We start from the raw sequence: 24,897 nt of genomic DNA on the forward strand, positions 1-24,897 counted from the left end.
GAGCATATTGCAAAATATGGCTTACAGCCCGCTCAGTGCTTACAATATGATATATAGTTTTTTTATGGCCCAGCTGGTAAATGTTTGTAGGGAAGTAATGTAGAACGAACTGGGTAAAATCTTGATCTCAGGAACTGGGTGCACTTCAATATCATTGCTATATGATCGATTGCGAGGGGACCTCTTAACTGTTTCAGACGAAACCTTCTTTGATGCATGGCCTAAACAGCTTAATGATCCAGGGGGGGGGGGGAGAAAAGATTCTGCAAGGGCGGAAAAAGGTACGTGCCACGTTTTGAATAAAGTCTGGAGTGATACACTTTCGAATCATGCATAGAGCATTCTACGCATTTAATTTACCTCCAACTCCGTTCCAACTCTAAGGATAACCCATTGCCCTAAATGTAATACTCCTAAAACTGACTTATTTAGTGCTCTACGGCAACATGGAATGGTCCAATCTTTCTGGACTCATGTTAAAGAGGCTCTTGTAAAGGATTTGCCAGACACAGTTTCTGTGTCGATGCCCGTGGGCAATCAGTCTGCACCTGCTCCTATGTCTGTGAGACTGACTCCATCTTCCACCACTCAGGATGGCAGGCTTAGGAGTGGGAGAGCCTATCACAGCCTGGCCAGACGGAGCTAGCTCCCGCCCACTGTCTATTTATACCTGCCTTTCCTGTTCCTCCTTTGCCTGTGATTCTTCTATGCTTGTTTCCTGGCTTGCTGCTGCTGCTTGTACTACTCATCCTGTGCTTGTTATTGACCTTGGCTTTCTGACCACTCTCCTGCTCAGCGTTTTGTACTTCGTTCTCTCCTGGTTTGACTCGGCTCGTTCACTACTGTCACGGGCAATGGGTTTGTGGACCCACTAGGCCGCTCCGCCGTAGCGGGGAGGCAGCTGACCAGGTCACAGTCTATGTGAAAGTAGATAGCAGACAGTAATGTTTAGGTACCTGTAATAGTCCGGGCGGTGACTGTGGCCTCAGCACGGATGGAGACAGGTGCGGAAAGTGGCGCCAGACGTGGCGGGCAGTATCCGATGAGCCGATGGTACTTGACGTGGCAGATGGCACTTGACGTGGCAGATGGCACTTGACGTGGCAGATGGCACTTGAGGTGGCAGACGACACTTGAACACGGGTAGGCACAGGAACAATGCGGAATACAGGAACGGTAACAGGGCACGGGTAACAGCAGGAACGGGAGACACTAAGGGACCATTTGCGAGACAGACAGGGAAAGACTAACAACGCTCAGGCAAGGATCAGAAGGGCTGGGGCATTCTTATAGAGCAGGGAATCACGTGGGTTAATGATAATTGATTCCATGTGCGCGCGCTGGCCCTTTAAGAGCGGGCGCGAGCGTGCGCGCGCACCCTACGGGACCCGGCCGGACGGAGCGGAAGCGAGCGCTGGCATCTCCTAGGAGGGAGACGGAGGCCAGCGCTCACAGATCCATGGCTGCGGGCGTCGGGAGGTGAGTGAACCTGACGGCCCGCGGCCATGGGCGCTACAACTACTCTTGTTGCTCACGTTGTCTCCGTGGGCAGCTGCCCCGTTTCCCTAGCTTCTGTGTACCCTTGTCTGTTTGTCTGTCTTGCACTTAGGGACCGTCGCCCAGTTGTACCCCGTCGCTTAGGACGGGTCGTTGCAAGTAGGCAGGGACTGAGTGGCGGGTAGATTAGGGCTCACCTGTCTGTCTCCCTACCCTGTCATTACAGCTCTATTACCAGATTATAAATGTCCTATCTCCTACATAATCTGATCGGCGCTGTAATGTAGATAACAACAGTTTTTTTTATTTTGAAAAACAATAATTTTTGAGCAAGTTATGAACAATTTTAGATTTATGCTAATTCGTTTTTTAATGCCCAACTGGGCATTTTTTAACTTTTGACCAAGTGGGCATTGTAAAGAGAAGTGTATGGCGCTGACCAATCAGCATCATACACTTCTCTCCATTCGTATTGTATCGGCGCAGCAGGATCACGATGTGAATGACAGCAACGCGTGATCTCGCGAGATCATGCTGTGCTGTCACATACACCCACATTAACTTTACTGAAGTGTCTTGAGAGTGAATAGACATTGCCTCCAGGCAGGATGCAATGTCTTTTCAGACTACTTCGATAAAGTTTCTGTGGGACTTAATCACACAGCACAGCGTGATCTTGCGAGATCATCAAACGTTGCTGTCATTCACATCGTGATCTCGCGAGATCACGCTTGCCGTGAGTATGTCCTACAGTAACTTTACCGAAGTGTCGGGAATGTGAATAGACATCGCATCCTGGCTGGAGGCAATGTCTATTCACTCTCAAGACACTTCGGTAAAGTTAATATGGGTGTATGTGACAGCACCGCGTGATCTCGCGAGATCATGCTGTGCTGTGAATACAAATGGACATGAATAGAGAGAACTGTATGACATTGATTGGTAGATGGATGTACGTAGGTCCCACTAGTTTCTGTCAGTTCTGAGCTGATGGAACTGCTGGGCATCATCCGATTTAGAAAGGAAGTAAATATGATGTGTCTTTGAAGTTTCCTTGGCCGACCACTGTGTCTATGGTCCTTAACGTTGACTTGTTTCTTTGTTGTTCTTCTTCTAAAGAGCTTGAAAGGCACATTTCAAAAACCCAGTCTGCTTGAAAATCTTTGCCTGGGAGAGACCTTGCTCATGTAGTTTAACTACCTTGTGTTTTGTTGCTGTGCTCAGTCTTGCCATGGTGGACCTGTAACATGAAACTGTCTTCCATTTCCTCACCTGTGTAGCGAAGTTTAACTGTTTCTCACCCAGTTTTGTCTCCTACACAGCTGTTTCTGTTACAGTTAATGACTGTGTTTAACCTACATATGAAATTGATGATCATTATCGCCTGTTTGGTATAATTGGTTAATTATACACCTGTCTATAATGCTACAAAATCCATGACTTTGTGCAAGTGTACCTAGAAGTATTGATGCTGTTTTGAAGGCAAAGGGTGGTCACACCAAATATTGATTTGATTCATATTTCTCAGATGTTCATTCACTTTGTATTTTGTTATTGATGAAAAAAAACTAATAACACTTCTATTTTTGATGGACAAAAGTATTGGGAAACCTACAAATTATACATACAGGAGCTTTTATGATATCCCATTCTAAATACATAGGCATTAATATGGAGTTGGTTTCCTTTTTGTAGATAAAACAGTTTCCACTCATCTGGGAAGGCTTTCTACAAGATTTTGGAGTGTGTCTGTCAGAATTTTTGTCTATTCATCCAGAAGAGCATTTATGAGGTCCCACACTGATTTTGCATAAGAGAGCCTGGCTTGCAATTTCCATTCTAGTTCATCCCAAAGGTGTTTGATGGGGATGAGGTCAGGGCTCTGTGCAGGCCAGTCTAGTTCTTCCACACCAAACTCACCCAACTATGCCTTTATAGAACTTGCTTTGTGCACTGGGGCGTTGTCATGCTGGAACAGATATGCCCCAAACTGTTCCCACAATTTTGGAAGCATACAATTGTCCAAAATGTCTTGGTATGCTGAAGCATTAAGATTTCCCTTCACTGGAACTAAGGTCAACCCCCTGAAAAAGAATCCCATAGCATTATTTGTACCATTATTATACCAGCCTGCGGACGCCCCAGTGCCCGACCATCACTACAGATGGTCGGGTACTGGATTATACCCAGCTTTTCCCGGTACCCCTGGTAGCGGTAGGTATGGGAGTAGTATTGGGAGGTTAGTGTTAGCCTCTGCACCGGCCCACACTAAGCCTCGCCTTTGTAATGGCCACTGTCAATCAGCCAGCGGCCATTACTTAGGCAGTAGTAATGACGTTTAAAATAAAATACAAAGACATAGAAAAAAAAATATTTTATTGGGATAAAAACCTCCCACACAACCCTCATTAACAATTTTATTGAAAATAAAAAAAGCCGTCATCGAAGTAGTCCTCGAATCCGACGTAGTCCAATGACCGAACCTGTTCAAAAATAGAAACACAAAAAAGAACACATTAGTAACACATGTGGTAGGCTTAGATACAGGGACAATGTGTGATACTGTCTGTTAGACCATGTATTTAAGCCTGCCACAAGGCAGGCTTAGATACAGGTCCCCAGCAGACAGTAATCTTATACTGTATAAGATTACGGTCTGCTGGGGCCCTGTATCTAAACCTACTATGTGGTAAGCTTAGATACAGTGCCCATCAGACAGGATCAGATGTGAGCCATATACAGTGAAGGAAATAAGTATTTGATCCCTTGCTGATTTTGAAAGTTTGCCCACTGTCAAAGACATGAACAGTCTAGAATTTTTAGGCTAGGTTAATTTTACCAGTGAGAGATAGATTATATAAAAAAAAAACAACAGAAAATCACATAGTCAAAATTATATATATTTATTTGCATTGTGCACAGAGAAATAAGTATTTGATCCCCTTCCAACCATTAAGAGTTCAGCCTCCTCCAGACCAGTTACACGCTCCAAATCAACTTGGTGCCTGCATTAAAGACAGCTGTCTTAAATGGTCACCTGTATAAAAGACTCCTGTCCACAGACTCAATTAATTAGTCTGACTCTAACCTCTACAACATGGGCAAGACCAAAGAGCTTTCTAAGGATGTCAGGGACAAGATCATAGACCTGCACAAGGCTGGAATGGGCTACAAAACCATAAGTAAGACGCTGGGTGAGAAGGAGACAACTGTTGGTGCAATAGTAAGAAAATGGAAGACATACAAAATGACTGTCAATCGACATCGATCTGGGGCTCCATGCAAAATCTCACCTCGTGGGGTATCCTTGATCCTGAGGAAGGTGAGAGCTCAGCCGAAAACTACACGGGGGGAACTTGTTAATGATCTCAAGGCAGCTGGGACCACAGACACCAAGAAAACCATTGGTAACACATTACGCTGTAATGGATTAAAATCCTGCAGTGCCCGCAAGGTCCCCCTGCTCAAGAAGGCACATGTACAGGCCCGTCTGAAGTTTGCAAATGAACATCTGGATGATTCTGAGAGTGATTGGGAGAAGGTGCTGTGGTCAGATGAGACTAAAATTGAGCTCTTTGGCATTAACTCAACTCGCCGTGTTTGGAGGAAGAGAAATGCTGCCTATGACCCAAAGAACACCATCCCCACTGTCAAGCATGGAGGTGGAAACATTATGTTTTTGGGGTGTTTCTCTGTTAAGGGCAGAGGACTACTTCACTGCATCAATGGGAGAATGGATGGAGCCATGTACCGTCAAATCCTGAGTGACAACCTCCTTCCCTCCACCAGGACATTAAAAATGGCTCGTGGCTGGGTCTTCCAGCACGACAATGACCCGAAACATACAGCCAAGGAAACAAAGGAGTGGCTCAAAAAGAAGCACATTAAGATCATGCAGTGGCCTAGCCAGTCTCCAGACCTTAATCCCATCGAAAACTTATGGAGGGAGCTGAAAATCCGAGTTGCCAAGCGACAGCCTCGAAATCTTAATGATTTACAGATGATCTGCAAAGAGGAGTGGGCCAAAATTCCATTTAACATGTGTGCAAACCTCATCATCAACTACAAAAAACGTCTGACTGCTGTGCTTGCCAACAAGGGTTTTGCCACCCAGTATTGAGTCTTGTTTGCCAAAGGGATCAAATACTTATTTCTCTGTGCACAATGCAAATAAATATATATAATTTTGACTATGTGATTTTCTGTTTTTTTTTTATATATATAATCTATCTCTCACTGGTAAAATTAACCTAGCCTAAAAATTCTAGACTGTTCATGTCTTTGACAGTGGGCAAACTTACAAAATCAGCAAGGGATCAAATACTTATTTCCTTCACTGTATCTAAGAATACCATTTGGTAGGCTCAGACACAGGGTCCACGTGTGACATGGTCTGTTAGACCCTGTATCTAAGAATACCACAAGGTAGGCTTAGATACAGGACCCCAGCAGATAGTAATCTTATACTGTATAAAATGACTGTCTGCTGGGGTCCTGTATCTAAGCCTGCCTTGTGGTAAGCTTAGATACATGGTCCAACCGACCGCATCACACATGGGCTTAGATACAGGGCTCATGTGTGATACTGTCTGTTGGACCCTGTATCTAAGCCTACCACATGTTAGGCTCAGATCAGAGGCGTAGCTAAGATTCAGTTTGGTGCCCCCCAACCTATTTCCCGACATCTCCTTCCCCCTCGCCATGTTTGTTTCTCTATCAATCAATGACGTGTCATTTCTTGTCCACATTTTTTTTAATGTAACTCGAGCATAAAAACATTTGTACATTTTACAAGCAATATAGTTCTATACACAACACCAGAACCAAGCTCATTACATATATACAGCACCAGAACAAAGCTCATTACATATATACAGCATCAGAACAAAGCTCAGTACGTAAATACAGCATCAGACCCAAGCTCAATACATATATACATCCCCAGAACCAAGCTCAGTACATATATACAGCTTCAGTACAAAGCTCTTTACATATATACAGCACCAGAACCCAGCTCACTACATATATACAGCACCGGAACAAATCTCAGTACATAAATATAGCCCCAGAACCAAGCTCAGTACATATATATAGTACCAGAACCAAGCTCAGTACATATATACAGCACCAGAACGCAGCTCATTACATATATACAACACCAGCACAAATACAGCTCAATTTAGTGCAATCCCTGCCATATAGGTTTGCACTAAATTGTTTCCAGCTCCCAGCATGGCCTGAATAATGGTAAGGATATGCTGGGAGTTGCTGTTCAACAAAAAAATCATATCATAATCATACCACCCATCATCTCACTGCAGATCATACAGTGACTACAGTATTGATTAGAGGCAGAATAAACATTTACATTAAGTGACTCACCGGTGACGTCTCAGATTCTAGTTCTTTTTCTCCATCCGGTCCAGACCTCTATGATGACTTTTCCCGGTCACAGCACATTTCTGAAGTTTTCCGCTCAGCCGTCCGGTGGCAATGGAGACCTGCTCTCTCCTGCGCAGGTCTCCTGGGGTTGAACGACGCAAGCAGCGCGATGACATCATCGCGCCGTTTGCGCCTATGAAAGGAGCTGATTGGCAGGGCAGAATGACTTTCCCTGTCAATCAGCGCCTTTCAACGACGCTGTATCACGCTGCTTCACTCGTAGAAAGGCGCTGAATGGCCGGGCACGGAACGTACTATAGACGCAGGTACAATTACATACCTCCCAACTTTTAAGTATCACATAGATGGACAATTTTTTTCTTTTAAGCTAGTGCCTCCCACACAGTATAATACCAAATAGCTGCCCCATCACAGTATAATGCCTTCTAGCTGCCACCGTACAGTATAATGCCCCCATAGCTACCACCGTACAGTAGAATACCCCCTAGCTGCCCTTATACAGTATAATACCCCCAAAGCTACCCCTAGTGCCAGTACCCATATATGAAGTGCCAATGTCCTCTCGATAGTGCCACAGTGCCCATGTAGATAGAGCCCCTATATAGTGCTACAATTTCCATGTTGATAGTGCCACCCCCTGTAGATGGCGCTACCCCCGCCCTGTAGATAGCATCATTGGGACTCCCTCTAGGAGCGGAATTCCCAGCCAGAGCATAGGCCAGGGATTCATATATGGACAGTGACGTCAGTGGCTACTCCTTGAGCCGACTCTGGCCGGGGATTCCGCTCCAGGAGGAGCCACTGACATCAATGTCCATATATGGACAGTGACATCGGGGGTTTCCTCTAGGAGCGGAATCCCCGGCCAGATCATCGGCAACAGGGATTTCGCTCATGGAGTAGCCACTAATTCTGAAGCAGGGAACTATCAGCTCCCTGCTTCAGAATTAGTTCAGAGCGGAGAGAGCTCCTCCGCTCGCCGAAGACTCCCCGGACACAGCGCTACTTTAAGCGCTGTGCTCGGGGCAGCCCTTGACGGTACTGTCCATATATGGACAGTGACGTCAGTGGCTAATACTTGAGCGGAATCCCCGTTGCCGACTCGAGCCGGGGATTCCGCTCATAAATGAACAGTACCGTCAAGGGCTTCCCCCGAGCACAGCGCTTAAAGTAGCACGGTGCCCAGGGAACCTTCTGCTAGCAGAGGAGCTCACTCTGCTCCTTCACAATGAACTAATTCTGAAGCAGGGAGCTGATGGTTCCCTGCTTCAGAATTAGTTTGACTGCGTGACATACCCCTGGCCGCCCGGGACAGCGGGACACCGCCCGGAATCCGGGACTGTCTGGCTGAATCCAGGACTGTTGGGAGGTATGAGATAGATAGATAGATAGATAGATAGATAGATAGATAGATAGATAGATAGATAGATAGATAGATAGAAATGTTTAATGGAGAAATGTGTTTTTTTATTACCACTTTTTTATTACCACTATTACTATTACTATTCTCCCTCTCCTGCCTGAGGGAGAATTTACAGCAGCCCCGTGAGGGGGGCCATGAGGGGGGGCGCAAGAGGATGGGCCGTGAGGGGGGGGGGGCGCGAGGGGGGGGGGATTGTGAGGGGGGAGTGGGAGCCACAAAAAGAATGTGCCTGGAGACACAGGAGTTTCTAATATCATAAAATAATGTAATTTATTTAATGATTTTAGAAACGCTAGTGTTCCCAGGCACTAAATTGTTTAAACTGTGTACTCACCACTGTCCTGTGGCTTCTTTTGCTCCGCAGTGCTCTGCTCCGGTGTGTCTGCTCCTTCTCTCTAAGTTGCGCCTGGGGCACATGCCCCTCCTACCCCCCCTAGCTACGCCCCTGCTTAGATACAGAGCCCCAGAAGACAATAATCTTATACAATATAAGATTACTGTCTGCTGGGGTCCTGTATCTAAGCCTGCCTTGTGGTAAGCTTAGATACATGGTCCAACAGACCGTATCACACATGCTATTTAAGCCCATGTGTGATCTTGTCTTTTGGACTCTGTATCTAGGAAAGGTAGAGCATGGTGGACAATGTCGCCTTCAATTTTTTATTGATACCGACTAGTGTAGTAGGAGAAGGATTATACTGTGCAATGTCCCCTTTATTGCCACATTGTGTGGTATTTTGATTAAATTATTGCACAGTGTGATTAAATTCCACTGGGTAGGGAGCTTGTTGGCCCTACTACTCAGGTGGAAATAAACGAGGTGGTGCTGCAAGGGTTATTTTTGTAAGATACCTTGCATATGCACACTACAGGAGGTTGTGTTCAAACTCTATGAGCAACTGCCTGATCATTGACTACCTTTTAAGCGTTGCCGCTCCAAACTTTTGGTGAGTAGCAGCGCAAAAGGATTAAAATGTTTGTGTCAATGAACAGTTAATTAGTCTTCAGATTGTGTTGTATTTGTTCTGTTACCAGCGTTGCTGTTCCATTCCTGGCTCAAGCAGCAGCTCGGCCAGGAACGCGGACAGAAAGCAATCTCTCAGTGAGCAGCTAGCTGGTCACCGAGTGCGTTTTGTGTTCTCAGCGTTGCCGCTGCGGTTCTTAATTATGCGGCAATGCAGGGAGACAAACTGCTTGTTGTGTTTTATTTAGTGTTCTCAGCGTTGCCGCTGCGATACACAATTCGGCGGCAATACAGAGACAGCAGCGTACGCTGTGTTTAGGCAAACAGACAGCATGCCTGTTAGCAGTGAAAACTACTGGTTCGTGCAGTTGTAAGGATTGCTGTCTGTTTCAGAGTATTGGCTGTGAGTGCCGTGACGTCATGGGCACTCAGCAACACACTGGTCTCAAGTGTCCAGCTGTCTGGAGCGGACTTGAATTCGGCAGGATTAGTTAATTATTATTCATTATTGTTGGACCATGTATCTAAACTTACCATAAGGCAGGCTTAGATACAGGACCCCAGCATGCAGTAATGATGTTACACTTACCCAGCTCTTCGGTGCAGCGTATGTCCAGGCACCAGCCACCATCCAGCGTTGTGATGTCATATGCGGCGCGCGGCGTCATGACGAGAGAAGACGTCAGGACTTCCGCTGCGCTCAGGAAGGAGGTAAGTATAGTGGTATTACTATAGTAACAGGGGTGCATGTATTTTATGACATAGGCCCCAGTTACTATAGTAAATTTCTATAGAGGTAGACCGCTGCGATCCCTGTAGCGGTAGTCACCCATGGATCCGGGCGTATATATATATATAGCAAAAAGAGAAAGATCCCAGTGAGTTGGATTGAAATGTCGTTATCGGGGTGAATAAACACACTTTTTGCTTTATTCACTAACTGGAGTGCTGCCTCAATTATTTTTGCCTTGTACCTGGGCTCTTAGCCTGAGCATGGGAGCATTTTTGCACCCAACCACTGGTGCTGTGCTGCTCTCATTGTGTGTTTTATAAATAAATAAATATATATGTGTGTGTGTGTGTGTGTGTGTGTGTGTGTGTGTGTGTGTATATATATAGTGTTGATGCTTCCTAGATTACAGACTGCCATTGAGGCATCAAGAAATACTGAGGGATTTCAGCTCTGCAGCTGTTACTATACAATGTGTACTCAGTCAGAGGCTCGCTAGTTTTGTATTTTATCTACATTGCATCCACCATGTACGTTTGTAGGGCAAAGTAGCTAAACAAGCCTGTCAGGAGATACCTCCTAATACTACACTTTACCACCTGCCTGCTCTTTACATCACATAGAGTTGTTCTGATATGGTTCATGGAGAGAATGTGCAGTAGTATCTACAATCCCATTCAACGATCAGGTCACTTTCAAAACATTGTATTCAAATAGTTTTGATTTCTTTCTACCCTGAAGAGATTAGAGGGTCTCTATGAATTATGTATGCTTTCCGCCGCTTTGATAGTTTTGCAGTTTCTTCAATTCACTTTTGGGCACTACTCTGCATTGAATGTGGCACTTGTTAATAAAACAATCTGAAAACATCAAGGAGGCCGAAGATTAGACAGAAAGAGGGAATTTTTCCCACAAGCTCGTTGCTCCTTAAAGATACCATCTACCACCAGACCCCCATGGCAATATTAAATAACACCACATCAATATTTGTCTACGGTTCTATATAAAATAATATTAATATTTTAGTTTGAGGGAATACAGAAACAATGCAAGAGCTCCAATGTGAACTTCAAGTGAAATGCAAATTAGAATGTATATGCAAAAACAAAATAAAGCTGGATTTACTTATTTATGAACATGTTTGATATTTTTTTAAACTCATATTGTATAGAAAAGACTTTACAGCAGTGCTTGGATAAATCCAATTTATAACAGAGCCATGACAGCTATAATGGATCCTTATGCAAATGGAAACCAACTAACCCTGATGAAACCCATTGAATTATGAAGTGATCGCTTCATGTCACTTATTGAATAACATGAATCTCCTGCTTCTTCTCTAAAACAAGGTTCCTCAGAAACTGAGGTATTTATATAGAATGCCCTCACATCACAGTGCCAGCTATAATACCCCCCCTGAACAGTACCAGACTCCGATACCCTTATACAGTGCCCTCAACAGTGACAGATACTTTACCAGTTAGGGCACATTCAGATTTTTCCGCTGCAAATGTTGGCGCAGATTTGGGGCAATTACGCAACGAATCTGCACCAACATTTGCATATTTGACAGGTAATTCAGACGTTGCAGATATCACATCGGACTCGCCACAGATTTCAGTTTTTGCATTGCAAAGGATGAAATCCGCAGTGAAATTACGCTTCTTCTCCGCAACGTCATGAGCATGCTGCGGAGAGAAAATTCTGCACCGCAGCCTGATTTCCGCACAATTATTTTCTGCAACGTCTGAACTAACTTTCCTAAAAATGTATAGAAACAAATGTAAAAAACGGCCGCTGGAGAATTCCACTGCGGACTGTGCCCTTAGTGCCTGCAAATATAACCAGCCAGAGTGCCCTCTATATAGTGCCATCTACAAATGCCCCAAACAGTGTCAGCCAGTGCCTCCCACTCCTTGGACATCATAGTTCCCATTATGTTCATTTTGTCCGGCCGGGCTGTTGGTAGTTGGGAGAGGTGAGGCTCTCCCCTGCTTGCTAGTAATGACGGAATCATAAACTGTGCAACATATTTTAAAATCTATTTGTAAGCTGAAGTGTAAGGGTTAAAGGGTTAAAGAGGACCTGTCAGCTCTTCTGACGTCTGTTTTAGTAAATACTTGTATTGACTATAAAGTAACAATTTTGGAGCATCTTTTTTTAGAACTCTGTTCTTCTGTTCCTCCATTATTTCCCTTAGAAATGTATGAATAATTGACTACTGGGTGTGTCACTTTCACTCTGACACTGTCCAATCAGTGTTGAGCATCAGACTGTGCAGTACTACATCCCTTTCACAAGGGAATGTTAACACCCAGTTGGCTATTTATTCATAAACGAACGAATGGCACATCGCAGAATTCTAAGAAAAGTTACTCCAACATTTCATGGCAAATACAAGTGTTTACTAAATCAGACATGACAGCAGAGCTGACAGGTCCTCTTTGAGCTGGAAAACACTGGTCCAAAACAAGAAACAAGTCTACATTTATATGACTTTGGAAGAACCAAATCTAATTTTTTGTCCTGGTTTGAACCCAATAAAGATGCTCTGGTAGGACGTAAAATGAGCATATCCTAAAGTAACACCTATTAGATGAGGTTCACAGAGGACGGAAATGCTGCCAATTTTCCATGCAGAAAATCCGCAGCGTATTACAGTACCAACCATGTGGATGAGATTTGAACAAATCTCATCCACATGCTGCACAACATTTTCTCCACGGAAATCAGCAGACATAGTTACATAGTTACATAGTACGGTTGAAAAAAGACACATGTCCATCAAGTTCAACCAAGGGATGGGAAAAGGGAAGGTAACAATTTCTACCCATAGGAGCTAATATTTTTTTGTTCTAGGAAATTATTTAAGCCTTTTTTAAAGCATAATTCTCATTCTCTTGTGGCTGTTCGCAGCGGATTTTACCCTTTTTAATATGCAATTGGATTCTTCAACCATTCCTTGTCTATAATTGTCAATATATAGCATTAGTAGAAGTGTTTTTGAGATTGTTGTTTTTATGAATGTCCTAACACCGTCCTTGTATCTAATGAGTATGGGCAACTTTAGATCTAAAGACCCGACTAGATTGGCCAATTATTGTGACGATTCGCTAGTTTCAAAACTATTGTAATGATAAATCCTAATGGCCAGCATGAATGAAGAAGAAAATCCGTAATAAATGATTAAACTATCATTTATGGTTGATCTTGATCAATCCCGCCGCCAAGGATCATTCTATGGAAAGTTTTTTTTAGATACTCTTAAAGGGAATGTGTTGTTATCAAAAAATGTTTTTTTTTTTTTAGTTCAACAATTAGTGTGTGGGTGATTAAACATTGTTCTAATTTTTTTTATTTTTTTCACGAGTCAGGAAATATTATAAATTGGATTCTAATTTATAATATTTCCCATTGCTGGTCACTAGATGGAGCAATTCCCAAAATTGCAGCATTGCATGTGGTAAAGCAACCACATTGCTTTATGCTGCAAAATTGGGTAAAAATCCCTCGCTCTAGTGAGCTCTCAGAATCCCCCCCTCCTTTATCCTGGCTAGTGCCGGGAGAAACGAGGGGATTGAACGGTCTAACCTCCTACACTGTGTGTCGCCATTTTTTGAGCTAACACACAGTGTAGTAGGTTAACATACACTAGTAAACACACAGTAAAACACGAACATACATAGAAATCACTTACCTGCTCCAGTCGCCGCCGCTCCCTCCGGTCCGTCCGCTCCGTCTGCTGCCGCTACTCCATGTGCACAAGTCCGGAAGCCGCGACCGGAAGTAGTAATCTTACTGTCCGGCCGCGACTTCCGGTCCACAGGAAAATGGCGCCGGACGGCGCGCATTTCAAATTGGACTGTGTGGGAGCGGCGCATGCGCCGTTCCCACACAGACGGCGTACACCATAGTGGATGGAAAGGGCCCCGTTCGCATTCCCTATGGGACTGGAGCTGCCGTATTCCATGTCTGTATGTGTCGTTAATCGACACATACAGAAATGGAAAAAAAAATGGCAGCCCCCATAGGGAAGAAAAAGTGTAAAAATAAAAAAAAGTAACACACAAACACACAAATAAATACAAACGTTTTTAATAAAACACTAACATCAAACTGTTATAAAAAAAATTTTTTGCGTGACACTGTTCTTTTAACTTTCCTTGAGAGTTATAGTGAGTAAAGAGGCCCTAACAAAAAAGCTGAGTTTAAAGACAAAGAATTTTTATTAACCATTGTTGGGCAAACCGCTAACTGGCAATTGTGCTTGATAATTGAAATAGGAGAGGGGACATAAGCCACTGCCAGACACCACTGTCAGCGCTTGTCTACGAGGGGAACAAAGGATCAACTTTTTGAAATTAGTGGATAGTTGGGCTGCCCTCATGCACATTAGGGTGCTTTTACATGGCCCGACGTGGGGCGTGTAAACGAGCGCCATTCACCGAGACAGCTCGTTGATCAGCATTCATTTGCTCCTTTCACAAGGATCTAGTATGGGAACGAGCGCTCATTACTACGATGAGAGTGCATATGTATTGACCCTTTTTGCTTTGGGGTCAAACCAATTTACTATAAAAGTCACATAATTAGTTGAATAAGGTACCCCTGTGTGATGTCAAAGTGTCAGATAATCTGTCACATGATGTCAGTATAAATACACCTGATCGGAGTCTACAACACCACTAAGAAACATGAAGAAGAAGGAGCTCTCCAAACAGGACAGAGACAAAGTTGTGGAGAAATATAGATCAGGGTAGGGTAAAAAAAATAATTCCCCAAACTCTGAACTTTCCACGTAGCATAATTAGATCTATTATAACAAAATAGAAAGAATATGGCACAACTACAAACCTGAAAAGAGAACGCCGCCCACCAAAACTAACAGACCGGACAAGGGGGGCATTTATCAGAGATTCAACAAAGACACCAACGATAACACTGAAGGAGCTCCAGAGATCCACAGTATCAGATGGAAGTATCTTTCTATAGGAGCACTATAAGGGTCCAGTCACACGCTGCAGATTTTGTTGCATTCATTTCTGTGACTCCAAAATCTGTTACGTTCATCTAAATGGAACTTTCAGAAATCCATGCACCTATCGCAGAAATAATCACATTTAGATGAATGAAACTGGTTTTGAGTTGCAAAAATGTCTGCATCAACACCTGCAGCGTATGACTGCACCCTAAGCTGTACACTCCACAGAGAGGGGCTTTATGGAAGTGTGACCATGGAAAAACCATTGCTTAAGGAAAAACATAAGAAAACACGTTTTGCGTTTGCCAAACATCATGTGTCAGACTTCCAAAACACATGGAAGAAGGTTCTCTGGTCAGATAAGACTAAAACGTAACCTTTTGTCCATCATGGGAAACACTATGTGTGGCGCAAACCCAACACTTCCCATCACCACGAGAACACCATTCACCACAGTGAAGTGCGGTGGTTGCAGCATCATGCTGTGGGAAAGCTTTTCTATCTATCTATCTATCTATCTATCTATCTATCTATCTATCTATCTATCTATCTATCTGTCTGTCTGTCTGTCTGTCTGTCTGTCTGTCTGTCTGTCTGTCTGTCTGTCTGTCTATCTATCTATCTATCTATCTCTCTCTGTCTGTCTGTCTGTCTGTCTATCTATCATATGTACATTCATTTGTGTGTGGTGATTGAATTGCTTTTTATATATTTATTTTTGTGTGTTTTTAGAATGGCTTACATTAAGTGGGAAGCAGCCATTTGGAAGTGTCTGGGACAGGTAAGTCAAGGTATTGAAATACCATATGCACGAAAAATAAAATGTACAAAACGTAAAGGCACATAGCAGGGATTTTTTTTCGTGCTGTAAGCAATTGTGTAACTCTGATGCTCATATATTAGGAAATTGTACTATATGCTCTTCTATAATATACTCAGTAGCAGAATCAACTAGACTGATCCAAAGCTGCAGACAGGCAACCGTGGGGAAACCTAGTTCTCGGCAGCTTTCTCACAGCTATTGAGTGTTTTGCAATAGTCTGTAGCTTGTGCTCCCTAAGCAAACTATAATCTGCAGATCTACAGTTGGTTGTCCTGGGGGCAAATGCAGACTGTTGTTTTTTTTTCAATTACTGCCCTTCATTGGCTTTGAATTGTGAACAATTCTAAGAAGAATATATCAAAGAATTGCTCATAATAACAATTCCTTAATATATGAGTTTGTGTTGTACCTCCAAATCATAAACTGTCAGTACTAATAAATCTGTGAGAATAAGATCTTGGTAGCATCTTGAGTAATTTGTGATCTTTGTCTAGCCTCATAAAAAAGAGAAATATGTGTAGTAGAAAGAGAAGGAGATCTTGCCAGCAGAGCATAGTAGGTCTAATGGTGGAGAAGCTGCCAACTGACTGTCAATGTCGGAATTGCAAGATATCCTGTCTTCTATGGCTGTCCTTCATGTTGAATAGTTGACTGTGGTGTACAACAATCAAAAGACATGTACAACAAGACTCTATACACACCATGTTGGAGGGTATATGGGGTATATGAGTATATGTTTGCACAGCATGTCATCTTAATCTCTCTGGCAGCTGGGACCGAACCTTCTGGTGATGACTATTAATACATAGTATGAGAGACCACGTCTGATCTTCACAAGGCTGTGGAGATCTAGTGTTGTCACCAAAAACTTGCAGCTCTGTTGCTAAGCAGCACCCTGAACAATCTATTAAATAGTTACAAAGAAGATTCCATTTAAAAAACTTCCCAAAAAAAGTGTCTGGGATTCACCGGAAACTGGAGGTCTCATTTTTAACAGATGTCATTGTTCTTCACATATTTTACCACATGGATCATCTTTCCACTATAGGATTTAGATATGGTAGAAGACAATGATTAAAACAAAGTCCCAGTGTTAAAAAAGAAAAATAACCATTGTGATGTTGTGTCCACAATTTTAAGGAAATGATACTTAGTCATTCATCCACACACCTGTCTCCATTGGATTCTTTCTCACCCCATCACCTGACACAACACAGACGATGGCACCTGCAGGCCTCCCTCAGCCAGCGAGCCGTAAAAATATGTGCCCCATTCCTCATCCTATACACCACAATATGTGAGCCTGAGCATGAAACACTTGAACAGATGGCAGCAAGGGAGGGGTCTGGCTCTTAAAAGGAAGCCCCAACTGGGACTGTCAAAGGCAGCTAGACTACAAACTTGTGTCTAACAAGAGCAGAAAACAGCAGTAACTCTGAAAGATCTCACATGACTCGCCATTTGCTGTGTGTGTGAGAACTTGCCGAATTCATTATCAATTTAGTGTGAGAAAAACCTTCATAAGACATACAAGAAAATAAGATTACCACATCAAATCCATGACTGCGTTGTAAAATGTATGCAGTCCTATTAATTTAACAGTTACAAATTTCTCGATTGAATTATATACAGTATTAATTTTTATTTTGTGTTTATTGCTGTTAAACATTGCTATGTTCTATTGTGCCATAAACAATGGAAGGTAAAAATATATTGTTACAACCATGTAAGGCCTCGTTCACATCTGCGTTGGAGGCTCTGTTAGGGGCCTCCGTGGCAGATCCGGCCGAGATTACCAGAGATTACCGGAGACAATAGCGCAGCATGCTGCACTATTGTCTCCAAGAAAAATCACTAACACCCCAACGGAAAGCAGACGGGACCTATTAAAGTCAATGTGTTCCATCAGCCGCCGGCGGGGTCCGTTGTGCAACGGAACTGTTGCTTCCGTTATTCTCTTGTTCTGCTCCTCTGACAGAACACACTGGTGCAGGTGTGAACTAAGGCTAAAGTATTGAGTCTCATGTATGCAAGACAATGAGGTAAATGTGACTAAAAGCTAACTAGCCATTCATGCCAAAGTTACAGGGCAGATTTACTTAGACGTCGCTATAGTAGGGTGTGCCTAATTCGTTTGGCTGTCTGTACTATGTGATTAGATTTGCGCTATAATTTGTGACAGATTCTGGCGTAAACTATTGAAAATCTGGTGATGTGCTGGTGGCTACCCCACCTCTCAACTAACTCTGCCCACTTTTCGTGGCACTTTTGAAAAGTGGCAACAGAAGTAAAAAGTTGCAAATTTTAGTGCATGCCAAAGTTTGCTACTTTTTAATGCCACAAGAGTGGCATAAAACCATTAATAAATTCCCCTATAGTGTTCCTAAGTCTGAATAATTTTCCTATATCCTTTAATAACCAAATTGAATACTTTTCATGTTTGCTGTTCAATAAAGAAGTAAAAAATGAAGGGTTAAATTGAAGCTCTGGTTTGTTAATAAAATTGCTCCCTTTACAACATAGATGCCAAGTCTTGAGTACAGGCTTTAGGTAGAAAGTAGATGAGATGTGTGAACCACATTGCAGAATTATTTTTAATAGGTGCAGACACCAGCAGGTACCACCACTAGACCTTCAGGCTCCTGTAAAGATACAGCAGTGACTGGTAGTGCTTTTTGGCACATTTAACCAACACTTCTGCATATCACAGGAGTAGATTCTACCAGTCATCAGTGCAGGAGTGCGGATTATGATGCAGATTGGTGGAGGGGATCAGCGCTGCCATCTGTATCAATAATCCTCTTATGCCAGTTTTTCATTTATTGTGTTTATCTATGTGAGGACTACTGGCTATATGTAAAGGGGAATAATGTACATTAGTAAAATATATAAATGACGGAATGCATTCCAGAGATTATTTCAACAGCAGAATATTACATTTCGTACAGACATCCAGCAGTTGCAGCCTGACTACACGGTTTGTCAGAACGATTCTCGACATCCTCTTCTTCGACAAGTTGTTGGCATCCACAAGATCCCCTCGCTGGGTGTTTTTCCTCACACCATTCTTGGTACACTCTCAACACCGTTACACGGGAAAAAAAACCACAAGGTTGCCAGTTTTTTAAATACTGGCCCCGGCTAGTCTAGCACCTATAACCATGCCTTGTTCGAAGTCGCTCAGATTAATCGATTTTCCCATTCTAATGTAGATTCCCACTGAAACTGACCCATCAAAAAATTAGCTCTTTGTGCCATTTATAATACGAGGCACATTGGTCCCCCTCCGGCACCAGGGCCCCAGTGAAACTGCTACCTCTGCACCCTATAGCTACATCCCTGGTACCAGTTATAGAAGGATAAACAGTAATATACATTACTCACAGATAGAGGAGTGCTGCAGAGCATGGTATTTAAAAGGTGACATGAGTATTTGAGCCTTCTGGAATAGTTCCATAACAATTGGTACTGCTCCAGACAATAAGATTTAATAATAATAACCTTATAGATCACCAACATATTCTGTGGTGCTTTACAATTGGAGCAGCATTAGACAATGAGCTAAAAGGAAAGAGGATCCTGCCTGTAAGAGCTTTAAGTAAAAAAAAAAAGTTATATATATATATATATATATATATATATATATATATATATGTGTATGTGTGTGTGTGTGTGTGTGTGTTTGTGTGTGTGTGTGTGTGTGTTTTATTTCACCCTATAACATTGTTGTTACTTTTGAGTATAATTTAGTTATATTCAGTATAGTTATATGAATTGAATCTACACTGCTTGTCCTCAGGGTATAGAGAAACTTTAGATTCCTGTCCAGCTAATGGTAAGGTGGTTTATTAATGCCACAAGAAAAGAATAGGCTACTGCGTCTTATTGATAAAAATGCAGCGTGGTGAGAATGCAAATGTGCAATGGAGGGGAAGTAACATCTGCACTCATCACATTCTAGAAAGGGTTTTGGAATAGACCTGCCCAGAAGAAGGAGCACTAATTTCTCGTCTTCACTGCAATTGTTCTTGCCAATAATACCAGCATTGTATTTGATCTGAAGGACAGGGGCCCATGACACAATTGGTGCCCTGACCCCTGTTTTCAGTGCAGTTGTCGCTCTTTTGCAGACAATTTTCAGTCCTCCATAAAATGATCCAGCCCTTCAGCCATTCAAGGGAAAAGGCTGAAAGGAAAAGAAGAAAAACATACGCCCTCAGGGGTTTCCAGCAGCCAAACCATTTTAAAGACCACAACTTCAAAGGACAGTCTTGGCTTTTTTAGGGATTTATATTCTTATCAGGTGCTGCGATGCAAAAAAATAAATAAATATATATATATTGTTTAAAATATCAAGTTTAAAGGCAACACAAAGCCTTAAAAGCTTAAAAAAACAGGAAATGAATGAGCGTGCAAAAATATTTGACTCTTTGTAGTTTGTGAATGAAGCCAAACTGGGCATTAAAATTGGTCTGTATCAAGTTTTGATTGTTTCATGATATGTTTTTGCAAATCCCATGCAAGTTTGTAACGTGAACATAGGTTCTGGCATAGTGTATTAATCCTAGTCAGTTCATAGGGAGTTACTAGCCTATAGTACTATTGTTTTATAGTAGTCTATTTCCAGAAATTGCAGCTAATCTGCCTTCTCTATGTAGAACATAATAATAATAATAATTTTAACAACCATAGGGCATGATTCACACAAGCAGTTTAGTGCAGTATTTGATGTGTCTCTTTGCCCAAACCAGTAGAGAATCAGAGAGAGATAAAGAGAAAACATAAGGAGAAAACATTATTTTGTATTCACGACTTAATTTGGCTTAAAAAAAAACAAACAAAAAAACTCTGCACCAATATGTGAACCTGGTTTAAAGAGCAGTTCCAACTGGAATTGCTGTTTAAAGGAACACTTCAGGCGACAATGATAAACTATGCTCAGTGCAGACCATAAGGGGGTGGTGCATGACACAGGTATTCTTTCTTTGGTGTTGTTAAAATCCATGAGTCATACACTGCCCTCCCTATGTTCACACGGAGTATTTTGCCGAGTTTTTTGACGCGGAAACCGCGTCGCAAAACTCGGCAAAAACGCCTCCCATTGATTTCAATGGGAGGTGTCGGCGTCTTTTTCCCGCGAGCAGTAAAACTGCCTTGTGGGAAAAAGAAGCAACATGCCCTATCTTCGGGCGCTTCCGCCTCTGACCTCCCATTGACTTCAATGGGAGTCAGAGAAAGCGTATTTCGCGCTGTTTTATGCCCGCGGCGCTCAATGGGCGTGGGCGAAAAACGGCGCGAAAATCGCCGCGAAAATCGGCGTGCAAGGAGAGGAATATCTGCCTCAAACTTCCAAACTGAATTTTGAGGCAGATATTCCTCCTGCAAAATACCCCGTGTGAACATAGCCTAAAGGAGCCTCCCACGCAGATGTGAACAGGGCCTAATCAGGGTCTTACTTCGAAGTAACACATGGGGGAAGAGAGAGACAGCTTTTTTAAGAGCTTTAAAATAGTACTCAAACAAGTTATAAATATTTAGCCCCCAGACCCCAGAGCTGGGGGATAAACACCTGGTTAGTAAACAGTTCGTGTCCCTTGGGTAAAAGACCGGCGCCTACACATTGAGCAGAACCAGCAGCAAAAGGGCATATTCACACGTAGCGGACAAGATGCAGATTTTCCATAGGGGATTACAGTAGCAGCAAAGTGGATAAGATGTATTAAGGGTTCAAAGATAGAAAAAACACCAGAAATGCATGTAAAAATGCTACTAAAAATGCCTCTTACATTTAAAAAATGCTAACATTTCTACATGCATTTTTTTAATGCAGTTTTATACGCGAATCCTGACTGAAGAAAGCCTATGGCCGGGTTCCAACGTAGTGTAAACGCTGCAGAGTTTTCTGCAACAGAATTCTGTGCGGAAATTCCTCAGCATTTAGAGTAGCAGCAAAGTGGATGAGATTCAAAGAATCTCATGCCCACGCCTCGGAAAAAAAACATAGCATAAACGTTAATAAATTGACCTGCCATGTGTAATTTAATTCCGCAGCACGTCAATTTATGTTGCGTTTTTATTGATTTTCTGTTAATTCAATGGGGATACAAAACCCGCAACAGAAAGCCAATGTTGCGACTTTACGGCATATTAGCAGCGATTACGCCACAAAAATTGCAACTACGGAGAAAAAAACAAAACATACTTACCCAGAACACCCTCCTTCTTCCTGCAGTCCAGCCTCCTGGGATGACGTTGCATCCCATGTGACTGCTGCAGCCAATCACAGGCTGTAGCGGCGGTCACATGGAATGATACGTCATCGCAGAAGGCCGGCATGAATGATATCAGAGGTCTGACCTCCTGGGATGTCGTTACATCCCATGTGACCGCCGCTGCAGCCAATAACTGGCTCCAGTGGTCACATGGGCTGCAGCGTCATCCAAGGAGGACAGATCGGACTGCACAAGAGGGACGCATCACTATAACAACGACTTGCGTAAGTATGAGCATTTTTTACTGCTGCTTTCCACAGCGGAAATTCTGTCTGATAAAACACATCACAATGTGGTACGGTTTTCGGACGGAATGTACTGCGGGTTCCAGGTCGGATACGCTGTGTGTTTTTTACGCAGCATATCCGTCCTATGGGAACCTGGCCTTAATGGAACACTTTAGGCAAAACTTTATGCTCATGAAGGCCCACGTGAACGGGACTCCTGGCATCCAGCCAACGCTTTTCACGGCCCGAACTCTATCGTGTGCAACTACACTAAGGGCCAGTTCACATGGAGTTTTTTTACACATTTTTTGATGCGGAAGCCGCGTGGAAAACGTGCCAAAAACGTTCGAAAATGCCTCCCATTGATTTCAATGGGAGGCGGAGGCGTTTTTTTCCCGCGAGCAGAAAAACCGGCTCGCAGGAAAATGAAGGGACATGCCCTATCTTCGGGCGTTAACGCCTCTGACCTCCCAATGACATCAATGGGAGGCAGAGAAAGCGTATTTCGCTGTGTTTTATACTCGCAGCACTCAATGGGCGCGAACGAAAAACGATGTGAAAAACGCCACGAAAATTTTCTCGGCTGGCAGGCAGAGGAAAATCTGCCTCAAAATTCCAAACGGAATTTTGAGGCAGATTTTCCTCCTGCAAAAAACTCAGTGTGAACCCAGCCTTAGGTGTCTCCGTCGCAGATCTGTTGAGAAATGGGGGATAAAATAGCGCACTATTTTGTCCGGTAAAATGACCGACACCATGCCGAGAACCCATTAGGGTATGTTCACACACACTAATTACGGACGTAATTCGGGCGTTTTTGCCCCGAATTACGTCCGAAAAATGCGGCATGAAAGCGTTGACAAACATCTGCCCATTGAAAGCAATGGGCTGACGTTTGTCTGTTCAAACGAGGCATATATTTACGCGCCGCTGTCAAATTACGGAGCGTAAATAGACCTGTCACTTCTTGGGGTGTAATTGGAGCCGTTATTCATTGACTCCAATGAAAAGCAGCGCCAATTACGTCCGTAATGGACGCGGCGTTCAGGCGCCTGCACATGCCGTTACGGCTGAAATTACGGGGATGTTTTCTCCTGAAAACATCCCTGTAATTTCAGCCGTTACGGACGCTGCTGTGTGAACATACCCTTAAAGTCAATGGGTTCTGTCAGCTGCCATTGGTGTCCATCATGCAATGGATCTAGTGCTTTCGTTTTTTCATTGTTTCGCTCCTATGATGCATCAGAACAATAGAGAACCAGTTCGAAGATGTGAAAGAAGCCCTAGATCCTTTGTTTTTTCATGGACATGCTCCTCAATTTCCATTAGTGGGTGATGATGGGCCACATTATTAAAAGGTGAAAACTTTTTTTTTTGTTCAATGTTTTTTTTATACTCTTTATGCATTTGTTATATTTAGTAAAACATATTTAAATGAGCTGTTTGGGTTGAATACATTTCTAACATGAGAGGGAGTGATTGCTGTGCCATTCTGGATTGAAATATCACTACGCTACAATAAATCACTTAGGGGTTAGAAACTGCATATTCTTTGCATACAATTATGTATCAAAATTGTCAAGCCTATCCCAGTTCATGACAGAAGCACACACGCAGAAGTCACAGTAGCAATTTTTGCAAAATTGTGTAATATCTTAGGTTTTAGTAAGCATGTTTTAAAATCTGGTACATGCATCAAATTTACATAAAAGCCTGACACCATTTTGTGAATGTTGTGCCATTTTTACTGCCATAAATCTGCAAGCAACCTGGATTCTAGGTTATTGGTTAACAAGATAAGGAGCCTTTCCAAAAAATGTATTATAATGAACGTTTTCATTAATTTTATGTTTACTACTGAATTAGATGCAACCCTTTTAAAGGCTATATACACCTTTGAAATTTTTTTTTTGTTCTAATAAAAATGTCTATCAGTGTGATTGATGCAACTTTCAAAATACTTTGAGATACAGCTGCTTCGTATCCTGTATACAGAGCAGCTGTATCTAGCGCTGAAACCTCTATCCGTCGGGTCCGCGGCACTGATTAGTACAGAGACACGCAGGTCCTGTGGGACTGATGGGTTCAGTGTCAGCGGGTCCTGCGTGTCTCTGACATGCAGGATTCACCTGTAATCAGTCACATCTAAGTTATGAACGTAGATGTGATCTATAACAGCTCTATCCTTCGTGTCAGAGACACGCAGGACCCGCTGACACTGAACCCGTCAGTCCCACAGGACCTGCGTGTCTCTGAACTAGTCAGTGCCGCGGACCTGATGGATACAGGTTTCAGAGCTAGATACAGCTGCTCTGTGTACAGGATACAAAGCAGCTGTATGTCAAAAAGTAAAAAATAATTTTAATAAGAGGTATTTTGAAAGTTGCAGCAAACAGCCTGATAGACATTTTTATTTTAAAAAAACCCTGCAAAAAAACAATTTCAAAGGTGTACATAGCCTTTAAAGAGGTTCTGTCACCACATTATAAGTGGCCTATCTTGTACATGATGTGATCGGCGCTGTAATGTAGATTACAGCAGTGTTTTTTTATTTAGAAAAACTATCATTTTTGACGGAGT

The 24,897-nt window shown here is 42.8% G+C and overlaps 1 protein-coding gene and 1 long non-coding RNA gene across 8 annotated transcripts in view; one reads left to right on the forward strand and one right to left on the reverse strand.

Moving 5' to 3' along the window:
- Positions 1-24,897, forward strand: part of CDK15 (cyclin dependent kinase 15) — a 161,786-nt gene that overhangs the window by 105,499 nt on the left and 31,390 nt on the right. For 6 of the 7 annotated variants that reach the window (XR_012849506.1, XR_012849507.1, XM_075829738.1 and 3 more), the window contains one exon: positions 15,731-15,779. Coding sequence is in view for 5 of the 7 variants with exons in the window: in XM_075829738.1 (XP_075685853.1) it covers positions 15,731-15,779 (49 nt within the window). In the remaining 2 variants the exon portion in view is untranslated. Of the gene's footprint in view, positions 1-15,730; positions 15,790-24,897 lie in introns of all 7 variants that reach the window. The other variant, XM_075829743.1, reaches the window with a different exon arrangement.
- The window catches only part of LOC142655504 (uncharacterized), a 92,217-nt gene continuing 71,219 nt past the window's right edge, over positions 3,900-24,897 (reverse strand). Inside the window, exon 3 of the long non-coding RNA XR_012849508.1 lies at positions 3,900-3,980. This is a non-coding gene — a long non-coding RNA (uncharacterized LOC142655504). The remainder of the gene's footprint in view (positions 3,981-24,897) is intronic.

Source organism: Rhinoderma darwinii, chromosome 6, assembly GCF_050947455.1.
Source record: "Rhinoderma darwinii isolate aRhiDar2 chromosome 6, aRhiDar2.hap1, whole genome shotgun sequence".
NCBI classification, from domain to species: Eukaryota; Metazoa; Chordata; class Amphibia; order Anura; family Rhinodermatidae; genus Rhinoderma; species Rhinoderma darwinii.